The following is a 22,154-nucleotide window of genomic DNA, read 5'->3' as shown; positions in this document are numbered from 1 at the left end:
TTTTATTAATAATATTAGTAGAGTTAAATGAGTAAGAGAATGACATCTTATGTTCTCCCAAAGTTTAGGAGACAACAAAAATTTCATGGTTTTACTATAGTATTTTAACATAATCCCAACATTCTCAAAGGTCTGGTGTAGTATTTATGAGTATTTTATTTGAAGCAACTCAAAAGAAGTCATTGGAATAATAAATGGAAATAAAACAAGGCAGTCATGCAAACCCTCCTTCACAGCACATAACATACAAGTGGTGCATAAAAATGTGGAAATACCAAAAACATAACACTTTACCAGGCCTCATACAGCATAGAAAAACCACTGACATTCAAAACAGATTCCTGTCATCTCAGAAGGATAACTGTATGTCCTGCTTGGTTTTCAAGGGAATCTTATACCATTATTTCTGCAAAATATTTGCAAGTTCAAGTGCTGATGATGGAGGTGGTAGTAATCATGTGGCTCAATAATATTGAGATTTGATGACTGTGGTGGCCAGGAGAGGTGCTCACAAAACCAATCCTGGCCAATGCAAACTATGTGAACAGGAGCCCTATCATCTTGGAGCACAGCAACATTAATGAGGAACAAACACTGTACCATGGGATGGGTCTGATCAGTCAAAATGGTCACATAATCTTTGGCAGTAATGCTACCTTGCAGAACACCCATGAAGGCAGTGGAATATTGCTGCCCAACTCATCACCAAACCCCCTACACATTTCATTCTTGGCACATAAATTCAACCATAAGTTGGATACAGTGTGCAACATGCCTCATCTTACCAAATGACTTTTTTCCATTGTTCCATAGTCCAGGTTTTATGACTTTCAGCACTATGTTTTCGTATTCGGGCTTTTGCATCACTGAGGTGTGGTTTTGGAATTCCAGCTAGCCCTGCAATTCCCAGGTTTTGGAGCTCCTTTCTCGTTATTTCAGTGCTGAAGGGATTCATGAGTGTGACATTCAGTTCTGCAGTGACCTTTGCAGCTGTCATCCTCTTATTTTTCATCACAGTCCTCTTCAATGACCATATGTCACAATCACTCAACACAAACATTCACTCATGTTGTAATTTAGCAAATGATGTGTTTCCAGTTTCCCTGTGTGCAGTGTAAATTTTTGGTACAGTCCTTCTTGAAACACCAAACACTTTGACTACCTTTGTTACAGTAGCACCCACCATACCAGAACTAAAAAAATGTCCACGTTTGAAGTCACTTAGTTCCAACATAATGCACTCATGACGACACAGAACACTGCTCTGTCCATGACTGACATTTACAACACATTGACGACATTGCACAGATGTTGTTTGTGGTCAATAGCCTTGATGTCCATGGCAATAACACCACATTTAGTGAAAAATTTCTTACAAGTCCTACAAATAACAGAATGTGGCAGAGGGGTCCATGCCATAGAGGTTTGAAGCTTTTTAATAAGGTCCTTGTGAAAATAAAAGCTGTTTTACATGTAAAGTTGTTTAGACAGTCCCTAAAGTTGTATTTATAGTGTTACTGTTTCTAGTCATTGAGTGAACACATGGATATATAAATTACAATGTACAGTGTCACACATTTATTGTTTTATACATGTGCTACCATAGTTTTTATCACTTTTTAAAGTTATTTATGTGTAACACAATCAATGGATGTATTATTATGTACCGTTTATATTTTTCCATATTAACACTGCATTGGTATTTTCATATTTCATAACCACTGTCAATTTTGTGCAAAGTTTTCATGTTCATTGGCATTTGTTAGCTACTACACATGGTAAATACCAAACATTTTCTGTTGTTACAAGTGCCTTATCTTCATGTATTTTTGTACTGTATATTAATCATTTTTTGGCATCAGCCCATGCCTTTGTACAAATGCAATGTAAGATTTTGGGTCTGAATAAATCAATAAATCATACTTGGAAGTGGTAAATTTTGTTGGAATGAGAAAATAAAAGTTATATGCAGTCAACAGTTATGGGAAGGATAGGTTGCTACTCACCATAAAGATGACAAGTTGGGTTGCAGACAGGCACAACAAAAATACTGTTACACATTAAGCTTTTGGCTTTAGCCTTCATCAGAAAAGAAAAACACACATTTCATTCACATAAGCAAGCCCACCTCACACAACAACAGCAACATCACACACACACACACACACACACATACACACACACACACACACACACACACACATACACACTCTTGACCACTATCTCTGGCTGCTCAGGTCAGACTGAAAATGAAACCTGTCGAACAGAAGAAACAATCCCTGGTGGAGTGGGAAAGGGGGAGAGATAGCAGGACGTGGGGGGAGGGGGGACAGTGATCCTGGCAGAGTGTTCAGGGCAGACAAGGCTCTCTGATGTATCATTGGGAGGCAGTGAGAGAGGGAAGGAAAGGAAAATAGTGTGCAGAAAGGAGAGAAGCAGAGAAAGGGAAAAGATCAATGGGTGCAGTGGCAGAGAGCAGTGTAAAATGAAGGTGAGGGGACATGAGTTGTAAGGGGCTGATAGGCGCCGTATCAAGCTTGTTGAACACTGGCATTCAAATTACCTTCCGCCATCCATGATGATGTGGAGTGGAGAACCAAAATAAGCTATCCACATACTCATGAGTGCTCGCACCATGTTTCAGCTGAGATATCAGGAATTGGTGTTGTGTCTGGCCAGTATGTAAAATGAACGATGATAGTTAAAAGATACTGCTGGGTGTCAGAGGTGAGAAGGGGACCAATAATGTCAATATAGATGTGAGTGAAACTCCCTATAGCCTTAGGGAAATCACTACCAGAAGCATGGGCATGCCAGCCAACCTTACTGCACTGACTAGAACACAGCAATGGGCCCAGTTGTGGCAGGCTGAGTGGAAGCAGGCCACATGTAACAATGGGTAACAAGCCTGGAAGTGGTCTTAATGCCAGGTAACACAGGTTGTGGATGCTGTCAACGGCCTGCTGGCAGAAAGTGAGTGGTAGGAAATGTCATGACTTGCCTTTGGAGGTGCCACAGAACAGTTTTGTATCTGTGTCAGTGATAGGGACATGATCCAGTCAGAGGTCAGTGTTTGAGGCACGGCACTAAGAGTCCAGCCCTGTATCAGCCTCTTGTGCTGCAGCAAGTGTGGCAATATCAATCCAGCCAGAGATGCTAGTGACTTGTAACAGACAATCAGCAACATTCTTGAGGTATGCCAAATGTATGTGCTGAACTGAGAGATGTATTTGAATTCACAGAATAGTTTGGTAAGAAGTGATTGCTGGTCTGTTGAAAGGTGTATGTGATGGGTTTGTGATGAGTAAGTATCATAAAGTTCCTAGCCTCCATTGATGTGTGAAAGTAACAGATCACCTTTTAGGTGGCAAGCATCTCACTGTCATAGGCACTCCACTGATGTTTTGTAGGTGTGATCTTCTTTGAAAACAAGGCCAGCAGTTGCCACGAACCATTACATTGTTGCTGCAAGGCAGCATTTGCGGTGTTGTGGCTGGTGTTGATCACCAGTGCCAGCTGGGTGTCAAGTGTTGAGTGAACCAGAAATGCAGCATTGGCAAGGCTGTCCTTGGCAGCAGTGAAGGCAGCATGAGGGTCTGCCCAAGGGCTGGGGCAATTGCCCTTAGTGTTAGGACCAGAGAGAGCAACTGTAAGTGGCTCTTGATAGGAGGATGTGCCAAGGAGGTGACGGTGGTAGAAGTTCAGCATCCCAAGGAACCAGAGGAGTTCCTGAAAAATTTGTGAGTCCATAATTTCCCAAATAGCCATATCATTTTCCAGGAGGGGAATGATGGAGTCTGCACAGATCTGGTCATCCTGAAATGTCCACTGGGAGGCACCAAAGGTGCATTTGGAGTGGTTAATGATAACCCTGAAATCGTTCAGCTGTTGAAACACTGCAGACAGATGGTCACAGTGTTGTGGCAGTGAAGAATAAAATACTGAGAGAGGCAGTGAAGAATAAAATACTGATATGTCATCAAGACACGTGAAGTAAAAGAGTAGGTCATGTAGCACGCTGTTGATGAATTGTTGTCATGTCTGTGTAGCATTCCGGACACCCTATGTCATGTAAAATGATACGAAGAGCCAAAAGTGCAAGGTAATCACTGTCTTTGGGACATTTTCCATGGTGACTGGTATTTGTGTGAATGTCTTTATGCAGCTAAAGACACTGAACACTTAAGCACCACTGAAGGCATGGCTGAAGTCATGAAGGTCTGCAATCTGATATCTATCTGGGATAATGCATGCATTAAGAGCATGATGATCACCGAAGGGTCACAAGATGTGTCTTTCTTTGGTACAAGTTTGAGAGGAGAGGACCAGAGACTGTGCAAATGACCAATAATGACATCCTGAAGCATAGCCTCAAATTTGGCTTTAGCAGCAGCAAGTCACTCCGGTGCACGGTATCGTGTTCTGTTGAGAACTGGAGGGCTAGGCATTGTGTGGATATGAAGGACTGTGTTGTGCAATACCTCTCATGGTCAGACATGTAATGAAATGGAAAACAGTCAAAAAGCTCCTGGTACTGCCTTAAATCAATAGCTTGGATGACCTTCAGCACCAAGTATTGCACAGCATAGTGAAACTCAATAACTGAAGAACTGGAGTCCGTGATGATGAGACAAGAGCCACCAATGTCAGCAACAAGCCAAAATGTGCTCAGAAATCAACACCAGTGGTTGTCTCTATGACATCTGTGGTGGTGAATTGACAGTTGAAGATGCGGTGCAGTCCTAGGTCCAGTTGCATTGGATAGACACCACAGATGGTGACAGATGAGTTGTTGGCAGTTGACAGTCGAAATGGTGTTGTTGGTCAACACACTGGTAGCAGCATGTATGGATAGACCTGCAGGTTGGAACCAGTGTCTATAAGGAAATGCTGACTACCCTTCTGTCTGAGATGAACAAGTGCTTTGAAGCAGCATGGCATTTGTGCACACTCACTTGTGGATGCTGCTGGCATTTGGGTTGTTGCCTGGAGGGCAGCAGCAGGAAGCTTGCTTGGCACATGTGTGGTGGTACATTGCATTGCAATGGTTTAAGGTGTGCCGGTGAAGGTTTGGTGGTGTGGGAACAGCAGCTCATTGGGCACAAAGAGCAGATACTTGACCATGAGGGCTTCAACCTGGGCTGAAAGCAGCTGGAGTTCCTGGGGGGCCACGGTGGGCACCGAAACATTGCAGTTCATTGTGTTGGTAGCATAGTTGTCATGTCAGAGGTGACACTGCTAGTAGCAACATGAGTTGAACCTGAAGACAGGGCCACAGTGAGGACTTTGACCACTGTGTTGCCAAGACCACTAGTTGTTGCAGTAAGAGTGATTGCTGAGTTGTGAGGATGGCACATGCCTGAATATCCAGCCAATTCAGCCAAAGTACATGAAGCAGTTCATCTGGTACTGTGCCAGTGTTGACCATGCTGTGTAGGTGGCAGGGGTGCCGTGACAGATTTCTGTAATCGGTGTCATTGCTAATAATAACCCACCAACGTATGCCCTCAACTGAAAATATGAAGAGGCAATGTGTGAGCTTCCTTTTGAGATGATGGTGTGGCTTGGTTGGTGAAGGTACAGTGATGATGTTAGCAACCTCAATAGCATAGCACTGTTCAAGTTGGTTGACAAAATTGACAACATAAGTGTACTTTGTATCTTCCAATATCATGCCAGGGCAATGGAAGCTGGACTTGACCTGCATGAACCAGAGGGCTGGGCAGGTAGCCAGAAAGGTGTCAGGTGGTGTCATGGGAAACTATAGAATGCAGCTCACTGGATGATGATATGGCAGCAATGTCAGCAGCAGTGGTGTGATCAGCGGAAACGATGTTGGTGTACCATGCATGCAAAGCAATTGGTCTGTGCAAACCACTTTGGCATAATTTACATAAGAAGAAGAATAGGCATGTGCTGGTACGTGAAAGACACAATTGTTGATTAACAGTTACTGATTGCATAGTTAGTACAAGAAGCTAGACATAGAAATGTTCGCACTGTCTCTGAACATTACCCATTGTGCGGGTGATCACTTAGTCACTGAACATGGCCCGGCACTTCAGTGACCACTGAAGATACTAAAAAGTCTGATGCTTGGGCAACAACTGAAATCACAGCATATCCCATCACACAAGCAACCACACTATCCATCACGTGGGTGATCACCAAATCATAATATGTCCTGTCACACAAGCAAACACCGGTAATGTGGCCTTTTGACACACAGCTATCTTAGCAGTTCTGTAAGCCCCAAGCTTGCAACAGCCATCTGCATAGCAGAAAGTTTCTCCCTTCACATGTTACTTCCATCCCTAGCTGTCAATCCTGCCATGTGACCAGATACCTGCACACTACAGTCACCAGCTACTGGTAGAGAACAATAGCTAACTCAACAGTGAGAGTTTCACTGACCTAGCCTCAACCAGTCTCCTTCTCCTCGCGGCATCAATATCAGCTCCCAATTGGCGCTCACACCACTATGGACATGCCAAGCGGTTACGCATACCATGAAGTCTTGAGAGAGACCTGTGCTACTCTGTCTCTACCCCTGCTGCACAGCTGCGTGTGTAAATGGTGGTTTGTATCACATCTTCTGCTGAAGACTATTAATTCTGCACCTCGAGTAGGAATATTGTTGTGCTGGTGAAACTCGGGGATGAGACTGCCATCTTGCTTGGTATCCTCCTGTTCTACTGCATCATGCCTTTTTCCATGCCAAACATGCAAACGAGTGACTCTATTCAGAATTTATGAATTTCAAGACTATTTCATGTGTCTGTTTGTACTTGCATAATCAGTGATAAGATGTGTTGCTTGACCATGTGTAAACATTATTCTTTCCGTGGTGCCTACCCTGCCTTGTTCTACCATAGGGTAATCAATTTAAAGGTTAGGTAAGGAAACAATTCCAACACTGATGACCTGACAATAGACTCCATCAACTTAATTTCCTATTTCAACATGGTGTTGGCCATGTTGTTCCATTAGCACTCATTCTACCCTTGCGCATGCGCGCACCCCATTAGCAATTTCAGTTTACATGCTACAGACGCAAATATTTCGCATCACAAGCCATCTGTTCTGTATATTTTGGCATCCTTCATGCAGTCTAACATCAAAGGCATCCCCCTCCATCCAAACTGATTCCTCACTGCACACGGCAGCTGCTCTGACACCAAACAATGTAATCACTGACTGACCACATGCCTCATGGAACTGGAATACAGCAACCCCAACCTGCAATGTGCAACTCCTGGCAATGCTACCACCACTGGCCCAGCCACCAGCGCCCGACTCCAGGCCAATACTCTGCCGCCATCCCTCCCTGCCTTCATACACTGACTCCCATTGCCCCGCATGTCACCGCCACTCTGTCTGGCCATGCCATAGCTCACATATTGCCCTTCAATTTACAGGACATGGACCTGTGGTTTACCTTGGTGGACATCATCTTCACCTGTTGTGGCATCACCTAGGACGCCATCAAGTTCACAATGGTGATCAGTCGGCCAAGCTGACACATGCATTGGAGGTCTGTGACACCACAACTGCTACAAGACTCTCTGGTGCTACCTCTTGACAGAACACATTCCGTCCTAAATGCAGCATGTCCGGGTCCTCCTTTCCGTCGAGCAGTGCAGGGACTGGAAACACTCACAATTCCTGCCTCACCTTCAAAGCCTGACAGAGCCACACATGGTCTCCAATGGTTTCCTATACAGCTTCTGGCTGTCTCACCTCCTGGCCCAGATACAGACAGCTGTGGCATCTCATGCTGACCTCTCCCTCACTGAGCCGGCCGTGGTGGCCGTGCGGTTCTAGGCGCTGCAGTCCGGAACCGCGGGACTGCTACGGTCGCAGGTTTGAAACCTGCCTCGGGCATGGATGTGTGTGGTGTCCTTAGGTTGGTTAGGTTTAAGTAGCTCTAAGTTATAGGGGACTGATGACCTAAGATGTTAAGTCCCATAGTGCTCAGAGCCATTTTTTTCCTCCCTCACTGATGCCCCCAGCCTCATTGCTCTGGTCCACAAGACGCTGGCCTCCCCGCCTGCAACTGCCACTGCCACATGCCAGCCCTACTGCACCTGGCACAGCCAGTAGGACGTCACTCTGCCAACCACCCCATTTCGACCCCCCCCCCCCCCCCCCCTTGCTGCTCAATGCACTGCTAATGACATCACCAGCCACTCCTGTCCCCACTGCCCTGCAGCACAGGGCACAGCAGCTGGGAGTATATGATATCCTCGCCCACCACAGTGCTGCCTTAATTCTGATCATCACCGTCCACACAGCTCCAGCCACTAGCACAATGATGACTACCACAGCTGCAGCCAAAGCCGACCTGCTGTCACCTCTCGCAACAAAGTTGGGCTCTGCTTGTATCAAAAGCATTTCACCCAAACACCAGCAGCCCCTGGGATTAAGCGTGCCCAGTTGTTGCTTGATCTCCCAGCACTTGTTTGTCCATGATACTTGTTCTGTCACACCATTCCTGATCAACAGAGACTCTCAGTTGTCTATCTTCCCGTGGTGGCCCGTACAGCACCCTAGCACTGCCTCAGTCATCCTCCTTATGACAGTGAACAATTTCATGATTGCCAACTATGGCATACATGACTGCTTCCTCGACCTCAGCCTGCAGTGGGACTTCCCCTGGACATTCACCCACCTTGACATCACTGACTCGATTAGCAGAGCAGACTTCATCAGATACTAGCTCCTGCTTCCCGATGTTGCAAGCTGGCACCTCACTGACAGTGACACAGGGAGGTCAACGAAGTGCACCACTCACTTTGCTGTTCTGAAGCAGGTGGCATATTCTGGCCCCTCCACTACATCAACATCACCTCTGGAACACCTATCTTCTGCTGGCCACCACACAAATTCAAGTTCGCCACAGCTCAGTTTGACAGTTTTCTGCCACCAGGTAATCAACTTGTACGTTAGATAAGGACAATTCGAACACTGACGACCCAAAAAAGGACTCCATCGACTTAATTTCTTATTTCAGCATGGTGTTGGCCATTTCATTCTATTAGAATCATTCTGACTCTCAAGCACAAGCACACCCCACCAGCAATTTCAGTTTTCTTGCTATAGACAAATGTGCTTCACATCACAATCCACTTGTCTTGCATGTTTTGGCATCCTTTGTGCTACCTAGTGCCAATGGCATCCTCCTCCACCACAATCAATGTCTCATCAAATGCGGCTGCTGCTCCAGCACCACACAAAGTCATCAGGCTCAAGATGGTTCTTGGCACCCATGAGGAACTAAAATAATGCACCATCCCCTACCGATACCTGGTGCCATTCTTATGTGGCTGCAGCTAAACACTGGCTGGAGCTACAATTTTCAGCAAAATTGACTGTACCAAGGCTTTCACCCAGATACTGGTTGCACCCAAGTACATCCAGAATACTGCCAACATCACACCATTTGGACTCTATGAGGGCACCTTTATAATGTTCAGATTCCATAATGCTGTCCAAATGTGGCAGCGTTTCTTGGTTGGCATGTTGTGAGGCTTCCCTGCTGTTTCACCTATCTGGACAACATACTCCAGTTTTCAGTGATGCCAAAGAGGCACTGCGAGCACCTCTGCAATATTTTCGAACACCTCCAGGATGTCGGCACCATCATCATCAACACAGCAAAATGTGTTCTCGGTGCTAGTGAGGTTGTATGCTTGGGCCATGTCATCTTCTTCACCAGCTCACGTCACCTGCCTGACCAGGTACAAGCCATCCTCGATTTCCCGTGCCCAGAGACATTCAAGGGCCTCCACTGCTTTCTCAGAATGTTAAACTTCCTCTGGAATTATCTGAGGGTTGTCACTGTTATGCAGGAGCCTCACACCACTGCCCTCCATGGCGAATGAACAAAGGTGAACAAGCTGGTGCCTTGGATGCTGCAAATGGAAGACAGCGTCTCTACTGTACACCTGCTCCACCACCTCATTTGCCGTTGTAGTCAATGCCAGCCAGACAGCCATCAGTTCCTGCCTGCAGCAGCATGCCAGCAACAACTGATGGCTGCCCACTTTCTTCTCCAGCAAGCTTTCTGCTGCTTAAGAATGCTGGGGTGCATATAAAAGAGATCTCCTCACCATCTATGAGGCAATCAAATACTTCCGGTCATCAGTGGAGGTCTACTCCAAACACAAGTCCATAAAGTTTGCCCTTGCAAAAGTATTCGACCAGTGCTTCCCATATCAGTGGCAGCTGTCATTCATATCCAAATTTACTGCCGACATACATAACATCACCAAAACTGACAATGTCATTGCCGACTGCCTCAGCTGCACCTGCACCATTATCTCACCCATGGATTAGGAGGCACTTAGCACCACCCAGGTGTGTGACCCACAACTCACCCACCTCTGCCTGGATGCCTTTCCTGGACTCCAACTTATGCCAGCTGCAAGCTCAGACAACAATATCTGGTGTGAATATTCACTGGCTCACTGAGTCCATTTCTGCCCACTGCTGTCCACGAGGTCCCATTCGAATGGCTGCATAACCTGGTACACCCCTCTGTGTGTGCATCTGCTGCTCTGATGATGCAGTGTTTCATGTGCCCAGGTCTTCAGAGGGACTGCAGGATGTGGGTCAACACCTGCCTCGGCTGCCACGTACATGCCCCATTGCCACCTAGTCAAGATGCTTTGCCCATGTTCATGTGGACCTCATCAGCCCTTTGACTTCTTCTGACTGCTGTCATTACCTCCTCACCATGGTGGACGGTTTCACCTGCTGGCCTGAGGCAATGCCAATACCCAACATCACAGCCACCATAGTAGCTGCCACCTTCATATCCGCACTGATCGCCCATTTCAGCTGCCCACACCACGTCACTAAGGGCCACGGACACCAGTTTACATCCACCAATTTCAAGTGGTAACAGACCTCTGTGGCACTGACCTCCACCTGGCATCAAGCTACCATCACCTGCCAATGGTTCCATCGTACCCTGAAGATTGCTCTCGCCTGCCATAACAACAGGTACACCACTGCCCTGCCCCTGATACTCCTCGGCCTACATGTTTCTCACAAGGGTGACCGTGAGATGTCTGCCACTGACCTCATTTATGGCCAACTGCTTGCCATCCCAGGGGACTTCCTGGAGCCCACCACCTGCCCATGGATGATGTCATCCATGAGTTCATTGAATACTTGCTGAACTGCATGGCTCACCTGCAACCTACCCCGACCCAGTGCCACAGTGAACACAGAGAACTCATTCACGGCAACCTCAGATCATGCACACACACTATGCTGTGCATCGGTGCTCACCAGTCCCCACTTCATCTGCACTACTCTGATTCCCACTGGGTTCTGTAGGGGGACTACAAGACATTCATGTTCCAACTCCATGGCATCCCTACCAGCATTCTGATTAACAGGCTCAGGCCTGTCTACACACTGCCCAGTCCCGCACTACCCAGCCTGATCGCCATATCGCCATCCTCGTCAACATCCCACAGATGCACACCGCCACCACTGCTGACATCGCTGCCAGTGCCACCACCTCTGAAAATGCACCGAGCACCCCATCTGCTGGAGACCCCTCAATGCCGGCATACCCCACCATAACTGAGAACACCATGAGAAACCCACCATGCTATGCCGGAGCCTCCCTGACTGCCCGGCTGTTGACAACATAGATGACAGCCCCCCCCCCCCCCCCCCCTTGCACAGTGCCAGGCACGTGCACTTTCAGCTGTCAAATGTCAAATGAGGCCATTTCTCCTCACAGCCAATCAGCAATGATGCTGTGCCCTTGCCTCAACAGCACTGTTCTGGCAATAGCCCCCAGTGCCTGCCCACCAATGTGTGCATGGCATTGGATACAGGCTCAGGGCAACCTGGCCTGGGTCCCCCCCCCCCCCCCCCCCGCCCCCCCCCCCAAACCATGCACTCTGGTGGCTTACTCATCACTTGCATCAGCTGCCAGTCCTGCACTGCTACTGGCTGCCATGTAGCAGACCAATGCTACTAGCAGTTGGTTGCCCCGCCCACTTCACACTCACCGCCCTTAAGTCTGCCACCTGCCCCCATCACATGACCGGCAACCACACCATCAACACCACTGCCTACATCGTCATTGCATGTACAAGACATGAAACCCACTCGTACCAGCCTTCAGGTGAGGGTGGGAAGAGGGGTGGGGAGGAGGGGGGCGGGGGGGGGGGGGGGGGGGGGGGGGGAAATGTGCCATACGTCTATAGCTCACAACAGTCATCTGCTACGACAGCGAGTTTCTGCCCTCGGTATTACTTCTGTCCCAAGCTGTTGATTCTATCCTGTGACTAGATACCTGCACACTATGGTTGCTGGCTAGCAGGAGAAAACAATATCTTGGGCCATAGTGAGACTTCCACTAACCTTGCCTGACTAGTCTCCTTCTTCTCCTCGCAGCATCAACATAGGTTCCTGCTCCGCACTCACACCACTACACACTCATCATGTGGCAACACATACCATGAAGCATTAAGAGACACCTGCACCATGCTGCCTCTACTCCTGTTATGCAGCTGGACATGTAAATGGTGTTTTGTGCCACTTCTTCTGTCGAAGACTATTAACTCTGCACCTTGTATTGGAATATCGTTGTACTGGTGAAACTTGGGGATGAGACTGCCACCTCGCTCAGTGTCTGCCTTTTCTACTGCGTCATGCCTTTTTCCAGCACCAACCATGCCAGCGAGTGACTTTATTCATGGCCCACCTGCATAGAAGCAGTGCCATGCTACGGTTGACACTGTAAGCTCACAGGTTGGCTAAGGCGGTGGTAATGTGGCTGGTTATGTTCCTCCAAGTACTCATGTAATGTTCCACAAATGTCATTAGATTTATTGGCAATGAGAAGGAGAAAGGAGTGAAAGTAGCAGAGAAGGCAACAGACAATGCAAGCAAAATGTTTTAGGTTCAGTAGCTCAATACAAGGAGCAAAGTGCACATAATAAACATTCAATTGGTGATGTGATAAATATGTTATTAGACAGCAATTTCTGTTATATTATGGACAACAAAAGAAAACACTATCTGTGAAAAACCTCCACACCTTTTGTTACACTGAGCTGGACTTCAAGGGTAGCAACGAAACTGAGAATAATTGATCTGTCTATGGGATTTGTTTTTAAATGGTATCAGAATAAATGAGTCATTATTTACAAATTAAAGGACATTGCAAAAAGGGTGTGCTACATAAGATGTTTATCAAAAATGAAAATATCAGAATTAAAGTAAACTGTAGTTTAGATGAAATGTGGAGTTATAAATATTACCATGTGAATAAACATTTGCATGAATAAACATTTGCAAACAGGCAGTGTGTCTGCCATGCAAAAGTGCCAGTTAATTGCATGCAGGTAATGAAATGGGTTCTGTTATGACTCAAAAGCAGCACACTGAACTAACATTTAGAAATGGATAGCAAAAATTTTTAAAAAATATATAGAGGTCAGACTTATTTCTCAGTTACCTCCCAGAAGTATAGTCTTTTTCATAAATCCCCATATTACAACAAGCAGAAGAATAAGTCACTTTTCTCTAGTTCTCTAAAAATGAAATACAAGCCTGGCTGGCAAGTCATCACAAACATTATAATGCATCTAATGAGAGTTGAATATTTGGTATGAGCTAAGTAACTCCAGCTTTCTCTTGTTTATTTCATCAGAAACATTTTGCAAGAGAATGGATTTTTTTGTCTCCAATTGCCACTATATCATCCACAGTCATAATATGTCAAGCGTCTAACTCTTGAAACTGGGAGAACTAATGACTGATGTGTTAACTGCTGTGAACTTAGAAGGTTAGAAAAGTGGTATGTCTCATTAAAAATGTGTATGGTGAGTACTGGAGAGGAGACACTTTGACAGATAAGGAAATTTAAAATATAATAACATTAATTTGCATGGATTCACATAAAGAGTCATCATTATTGTCCATGCAACAAACCAGCATACACAGCTGAAGAAAGTAGCTCCATCCCTGTGGAAGGTAGTTAAACAGATACTGCCAGCAAAGCATAATAAACTGCTAAATAAATTGAATATAAATATACCACATGTCTTGTTTCTGTTCTTGTTCTAAATGGGAACTTAAGTCAGTGGCAGTGTAGCACAATGCTCAATAGTGTTGATCTTTGCTGTACTGTTTGTGTTTCATGCACCATTTCTGTTCCAGAAGAAATAAACTGTAATGCTCAGACAGAAAATACAGCACTAGCTAGGCAGTGTCAAATTTAGTATTAGGTACTGACAGAGTGGTTGGGTAGATATATGCACTTGCAGCTACCTTGTAGATGATCAGCAGTCATCTGTAAATGACAGAAATCCACAAAGGCAGTCACCAGCAGATGTGTATGACATGATAGTTTTAGGGAGTACCTGGTAAACACTGCAGGAAAGCTATAAGAAACTTCTGCGCCTATGGCAATAGTTTAACACCATTCACAGCACTGGCACAAAGGCATGTAGCTTATGAGACCATTCCACTTATGAGAACACTGTAGTGTACATTGTCACTTCCTTTGCCTCCTTTTTCTCAGGTGTAAATGCAATGGTATTACTACCCTGGAAGGCCTTCAGTTCACTTTGCTGGGTAATATATGTTTCATGAGAAAAATAAATAAATAAATAAATATAAAAGCTGTTTCTCTTTGTGATTTGTGGTATTCCTGACATATTTTGTGGCAAGAACAGCAAATATTTTCAATTTGTTACTGGATGTAAGGTCTGCCTGTTATGCAAACACTGCTTTTTCATATAAACACAAACATGTGCCATCATCAGTGGGTATTCTTAATTCAGTTCCATAAAAGGTAGACAGAACTGAAAGAAGAAAACCCACTGGTTCTGGAATATGTTTGAGCTCATAAGAAAAAATGGTTGGTTGCATAATGGGTGGACCTTATATCCACTAATTTTGTCTACAAACACAGATACTAGAAGAGCAGGGTTTGTAAGTGGATGAATCTGACAGCTGGCAGAGTTCTTCTGCCAGGTAATCCTTGCAGTTCAAAAACAGCATTGGTGGAACTATTGTCAGTAGGTAGGATTACAAGGTTGGGATGAAGTTTAACGTGGTGGATTGTGATTCTCTCTGCAGATGTAGGATTAGTTTACATGTTGGGGGATTTGTGGAATGATGGTGACACAAAGTTTGAGGTTTAGAAATTCTGGAAAGTTAACAAAGGAATTTTGGAGACAGTGGGGGTGGATCACAGTTGGATGGAGGACTGAACTGAGTCAGCCAGGGTTCAACATTGGTCTTTGGTTGAGTGTCACTGGTACGGTTGATGACGAAAACATGTTTCCACTGTAGGGGTCAGGAGAAGGAGAGAACATCTTTAACAACTTTGTCACCACCAACCCTACCAATAAGACTCAACCAAAGGGCAATGTTGAGCCCTGCCTGACCCAGTTCACTCCTCCATCATTCCCACTGCCCCCAAATCACCCCCTGTTGACTTTTCCGAATTTCTTAACCTTGGACCTCGCCTCACCATCATACCTCAAGTCCCTCAACATGCAAGCTAACCTCACATTTGCAGAAAGAACCATAATCTATCACCTAAAAACTGACCCTGACCTTATAATTCTACCTGCTGACAATGGCTCCACCAATTTTGTTTTGAACTACAGGGATTACCTGGCAGAAGGACTCTGCCAGCTGTCAGATTCATCCACCTACAAACCCTTTCCAGAAATCCAGCAGGATCTTCAGTCTCTCCTCAAATCCTTAGGCCCGAGAATGTCTCCCTGGAGTCCACCTCTCTCCTCACTTCTACTACTTCTTGCATTTGCACTTTCTACATGCTTTCTAAACTCCATAAACCCAGCCACCCAGATGCCCCATTGTGGCCAGTTACTGCGGCCACACTGAGAGAATTTTTGCTCTTGTAGAGTGACTCCTTCAGCTTATTACCTAAATCCCACCCTCCTAAATAAATGATATCAACCATTTCCTCCACTGACTCTCCACATTTCCTGTTCCTTTTGCCACATGGTGCCCTGCTCGTCACTACTGATGCCAGCTCTCTTTGCACTAACACATTAATGCCTATGGCCTTGCCCCTCTTGAATGCTACCTTTCCCAATGCCTGATGGATTTCATAGCTACAACCTGCTTTCTGGTTGCCATGACCAAATATGTCCTCAGCCACAGTTATTTCTCCTCTGAAGGCATCACCCACAAAGAAATCCAGGGAACAGCTATGGGAACCCGCATGGCACCAACCTATGCCAACCTAGTCATGGGCCATCTAGAAGGATCCTTTCTATCCACTCAGAATCCCAAACCCCTCACCTGTTTCAGATCCATGGCTGACATTTTTGTGATCTTTATCAAGGGTGAGGACACTTTATCCACATTTCTCAAAAACCTCAATACCTTCTCCCTCATTCACTTCACCTGGCTCTCCTCAATCCAAAAAGCCACCTTCCTCAGTGTTGTCCTCCACCTTAAAGATGGCTACATCAGTACCTCTGTCAATGTCAAACCTACCAACCAACAGCAATACCTCCACTTCAACAGCTTCCACCCACTCCATATCAAAAAGTCCCTTCCACACAGCCTAGCCACCCATGTCCATTGCATCTGTAGTGACAAGCAGCCCTCTCAAAATATACCAAGGGTCCCACAGAGGCCTTCATAGACCTTAATTATCCTCCCCACCTTGTACAAAAACAGATCCCATGTGCCTAATCCCTCCACTCACCCTCCACCTCCCAAGTCCCACTGTCTGGTCACAGAGGAGCATTTCTCTTGTGACTCAGTGCCGCCCAGGAGTAGAGCACCTGAATCACATTCTCTGCTAGTGTTTTGACTACCTCTTGCCATACCCTGAAATGAGGAATGTCCTAACCATTATCCTTCTTACCCCAGAATTCTGCCACCCGCTGAGCCTGCGCAATATCCTCATCCATCCCTACACAACCTGTGATCCCAACCTCTTGCATCATGACCTATATCACTGTGACACACCTAGATGCAAGACCTGTCCCATACATCCTCCCACCACCACCTACTCCAGCCCACTCACAAGCATCATCTATCCCAACGAGGGCAGGGCTACTTGTGAAACCAGTCATTTGATCTACAAGCTGAGCTGCAACCACTATGCTGGATTTTATGTGGGCATGACAACCAACAGGCTACTGTCTGCATGAATGGCCACCAACAAACTATGACCAAGAAGCAGCTGGACCACCCAGTTTCTGAGCACACTGCCCAGCACAATGTTCTTCATTTCAGTGACTGCTTCACAGCCTGTGCCATCTGGATCCTTGCAACCAACACCAAGATTTCTGAATTGGACAGGTGGGAATTCTCTCTACAATACATCCTAGGTCCCCATAACCTTCCTGGCCACAGCCTTCATTACTCATTGTCCTTTACCCACCTATCCCTTCTCTGTTCCTTTTCCATGACTACACAGTCCTCTATTCCACCAATGCACACAGTCTGTTTATTCTCTCGTTTTCCACTGCCAACCCCCCCCCCCCCCCCCCCAATCTCCCCACTCTCCATCTAACCTCCTGATTGCACCTACCTACCCCATCCCCTCATCGCCTTGTCCCCATATTTTCCCACAAGCAGCTCTTTACCATCCCCCACTCCTACCCACTGCCCGCCCCAGCCTCCTTCTTACCCACACCACCTAGTTTGCTTCCCCCATAATGCACTGCTGCTCCCAGTCTGGCCTCAGTAGCCAGAGACTGTGATCATGTGTGTGTTAGCTGTATTTGCTTCAGTGTGTATGTGTATGTCGTTTATTCTGATGAAGGTCTGTTTGACTGAAAGATTTTTTGGCAGCCTTTTTGTTGTCCCTATCTGTGATTCACTCAGCATCTCCACTATATGGTAAGTAGTAACTATCCTTTTCCTATATTATCATTATTTCATCCTGGATTTTCCATTGTCTTATTAATATTACATTTCAAATCACAACCTTCACGTGTGCATAAGATGTGCTTGCTTGTGTGAATGTGTGTGTGTTTTCTTTTCTGAAGAAGGCTTTGCTGAAAGCTAAATGTGTAACAGTCTTTTTGTTGTGCCTATCTGCAGGTCAGTGTGTCACCTTTACAGTGAGTAACAGTCTATCCTTTTCCCAATATTGTTGATATTCCTACCTGGAGTTTCCATTGTTCGATATTCCTGAACTGATAAGAGTAGGCCTACATGTTTCCTAAGGTGCTCTATATTTTTGTGGCTTGAGTTTTGTTTAAATATACCTGCAAAAGTGCTATGTAATACATGTAGAAGTAATATGTAAACTGAAGGTGGGGAGGGGAAGAAAGAAAGGAAAAGGGAGGGGGATTACTGCTGTCAGGTGCATCAAGACATCTGCGAAATTAACGGTGATAAGTGAAAATGTGTTCCCAACCAGGATTCAAACCTGGGATCTCCTGCTTATTAGACAAGTGTGTTAACCATTGCACCATCTGGGACAAAGCGTTATTGCAACTGGGCGGACTATCTAGGCATGCCTCAGAACCAATTCCCATTCCCATCAAGTGCCACCTTTCCACAGTCCCTGTCCATTTCCTCCATGTTCACTACTCTGAGATTATCGCTGGAGGTCAGACATATTTGTGAATCCACACTGAAGAAGGTGGATCCACTGTCCAGCTAGGTGAATCAATTGTATGAATGTGTGGTGTCTGTCCTGTTGGACATGTCTGGAAGAACAGATACCACACATTCAGGTAGTAATAGTAGTAATAAATGAACTATTATAATATTATGTAGCATTACAGGTGCACATTAATGAACAAAGTTAGTGTAAACAAGATTAGTCTAAAAAACAAATAGAGACTGGGCAGTTGAAAAGTTTCACATTGTTAAAGTTTGGCTCACTTAGCAATAGGACTGCTTCGCAGAGGAAACATACATGGTGATTATGATAGAGATCAGAAATAGCACATCCATTTTAACTTTAGCAACATGTTTTCACTTAGTTTTATCAATTTATGTAATGACTGAAGTAATCTGAGTTCCAAGAATTCACAATACCCATTAACAATATGAGATAAGCATATGGAAGACACAAAAATAACAGTAATGGGAAATAAGTACTTTGTTTTTACAATCAGACAACAAACATACATACTGAGATATATATCCTCCAATGGCAGTGGAACACAAGAAAGATTACACCATTTTGTAACCTGAAGCAAAATGCCATTGAAATAAATTTACTGAAATGAATGGTGTCAATAGGTACAGAATCGATGAAAATGTGATGAAATTATAGCAGTGAAATCCACTGAGAAATGCCATATCAGCAATGTAAAGGATATGCCATGTCTATTTCATTTCAGCAAATTTAAATCAATTCCAAAAATTTTCAATGACAGGATAAGCAATGGTCCACCACCACACACCCATTCACCAAATGATATTGCTGCTGTTCCCATGAACCTCACAGGGGAATCTCTAGTTGTAGACTTTGGAAGTAACAGGAAGGAATATCACTGACATTGAGAAGTCTTGCAAGTCATGCTAGGATTACGTAAATCAATAAGGCAGCTGCTCATGATAAGTAGGAGATATTTGTTCAAATCTTGGTCTGACAAAAATTTTCATTTGCCATCAATAAACAATGAAAGATCTGAGATTGCATATCACAATGTCGTTTGCTATTACATATTCCAGATATAATGTGTTGACAAATTAAGCACAAAACATAATTAGAAACAGGACACAAGTTATCCCTTATATAATTACTGTAACCATCTAAATGAATTGGTGAGCACTTAGTACTGATGTACAGCTGTTTTATAGAATATAAGATGTGGGACATTTTAAATGATTGCCACTGATCATTTAACCTGTAAATGCTTATGTACCAGGAACAACTCATTTACCTATAAAATGAAAATTATTGTGAGAGATCATCAACCACAAGGAGAAGGTGAAAAATAAAAAAAAAAAAATAAAATACCTGCATTACTAATAGGATTATGTCCAAGTTAATGAACCTAAAATGCATAACAGAACAAAACCTCAATTTTGACCTTCTGTAGTTCCTAAGTAACATAAACCAGTAAAATGTCAGCAACTTTGCCAGTACAAAATGAAGGATGATTAGGGCTGAACATATCATTTTCATAAGGATCATTCAGGAAGTAGTATTTATTCAGTTTGAGAAAAATGTAGTATGAAAAAGTAAATCAGGATGGCTAAATATGATTTGAACATCACTTTCCCTAATTATAAGTTCTGTATCTTAACCATCACACCACACATCACATTATTTGTCATTAACCACATATTGTTTAATTAAGAACAATCTTGACTGCAATTTATTCTTTTATTAAGAATGCATTTCACCTTTGTGGGACACCTTCAGATTATCTTAAAATTTTCCATTTACCACATATTAAAAAAAAAAACAAAAAAAACATAAAATGGCCCTGTGCTAGACTGAAGCATTTGTCGAATCAGATGAATCCCTAGAGACCTTTTCCTTTTACAACATTTTAAAAACCATAAAATGGCTCTGTGCTAAATTGAAGCAAACATCAAATGAGAATGAACTCTCAGGGGCCTTAATAAAGTTGTACCAGCAGGGCAGACTTTACTAAGGTCTCTATAGATTCATCTGATTTGTTGTGTACTTCGGTCTAGCATCCTGACCTGAGCTGTTGGAGTTGGTGATCATGTGTGCATGAGGTGGGCTTGCTTGTGTGTAGGAATGGTGTGTATTTCTCTTTTTCTGATTCAGGCTGTGGCTGAAAGCTTTATGTAAGTGTCTTTTAATGTGCCTGTCTGCAACTTAATGTGTCTTCTTTATGATAAGTAGCAATCTATCTTTTCTTTCATTGCTGATAATTCCTACCTGGAATTTCCCTTGTTCAACAGAGCAACTTTATGGTTTTTAAAATGTTATAAAAGGAAAATTTTAGGATAACTTGCAGATGCCCCATGAAGATGAAACAAATTGTCAATAAAAGAATAAAGTACAACCAAGGACATTTTAATTCAGATATTCTACACACAGTTGCTGTACCAGATGGGCTACTGGACTGGAAAACAATTATTACTCATACAGTTTGAAACAGCACTTAATACAGTAGAAAATACTCATTCAATCAAACTAAGAATTTAATTGGAGAACTATTTTAACACATGAGATGCACAATTGCAATAATGATGAATATTTACTGTGAACAACAAAAGTCCTCATGTTTCAGACTCTAACTTTTTAATAACAGAGATATACTGTGAACAGTGCATTAATGGTGTAATCTACAGTGGAGTTTGTTGCCTAGCATGATTCAGAATACATGTCAGATATGCTAGCTTATGAATATCATAAAGTAATTGGAATATTCATCTCTTTTTTCCCTATTTGAGTAGCATTTGATAAAAACCGGAAGAGGCCTGAATGGGAGAGGCATGTATTTGATGAGGTGCTTGCAGTACTTGCACTTGTGGCAGTTGAGGATGCAAACAAAGGGAAGGGCTGGAAGAAATAATATCATGTATGATAGTGGGGGCTGAAAAACCTGAAGTTTGTAAAAGTAAAACACAATAACACAATGTTGTATATGGAGAAGGAGAGTGGCGGGGAGGGGGAGGGAGAGGGAGGGAGGGAGGGAGGGAGGGAGGGAGAGAGAGAGAGAGAGAGAGAGAGAGAGAGAGAGAGAATCCTGTCTTAGATTTCATTTAATTGTGCCAGAACTTGTCTTGAGACTATTAAAGTGCAGAATGTATTGGCTTACCAGTAAGATCTCTTAACACTTTTATTTTCTAATTTGTTAAATTCTTCAAATTATTTTGTAGTACATGCAATTGTGTTAGAAGCATCAATATTTGCATACTTACTGTCATTGGACCACTGCTTAAATGCCTTATTTGATTATGAGAGAGATCAATAACTCTGAGGTTTCTCAGACCTGTAATCTCCCTGAGTGTCATGTTCTCAAAAAGATTGTGTGTTAGGTTCACACAGCGAAGGGCCCTTAGTGGAAGAAGTGATCCATTCAATACTGAAAGGCAGTTGTGTCCCAACTGCAGATCTTCCATATTTTCAAGATCCATAAATTCATCTGATGAAAGCTGAAAATTTTACCACATACAAATATAATAGAAATATGATGCATATGCATGTCAATTAATAAAAATAAAAAAAAAAA

At 44.0% G+C, this 22,154-nt stretch overlaps 1 protein-coding gene across 1 annotated transcript in view; it reads right to left on the bottom strand.

Moving 5' to 3' along the window:
- LOC124615812 (leucine-rich repeat and death domain-containing protein 1) overlaps positions 1-22,154 on the bottom strand; it is a 218,238-nt gene that overhangs the window by 18,635 nt on the left and 177,449 nt on the right. Inside the window, exon 5 of the mRNA XM_047143956.1 lies at positions 21,844-22,077. Coding sequence (XP_046999912.1) covers positions 21,844-22,077 — 234 coding nt within the window. The remainder of the gene's footprint in view (positions 1-21,843; positions 22,078-22,154) is intronic.

The sequence above is a fragment of the Schistocerca americana genome, chromosome 1 (genome assembly GCF_021461395.2).
Source record: "Schistocerca americana isolate TAMUIC-IGC-003095 chromosome 1, iqSchAmer2.1, whole genome shotgun sequence".
NCBI lineage: Eukaryota > Metazoa > Arthropoda > Insecta > Orthoptera > Acrididae > Schistocerca > Schistocerca americana.
The sequence above is the reverse complement of the archived record's forward strand: the minus strand, read 5'-3'. Positions and strand labels throughout refer to the sequence as shown.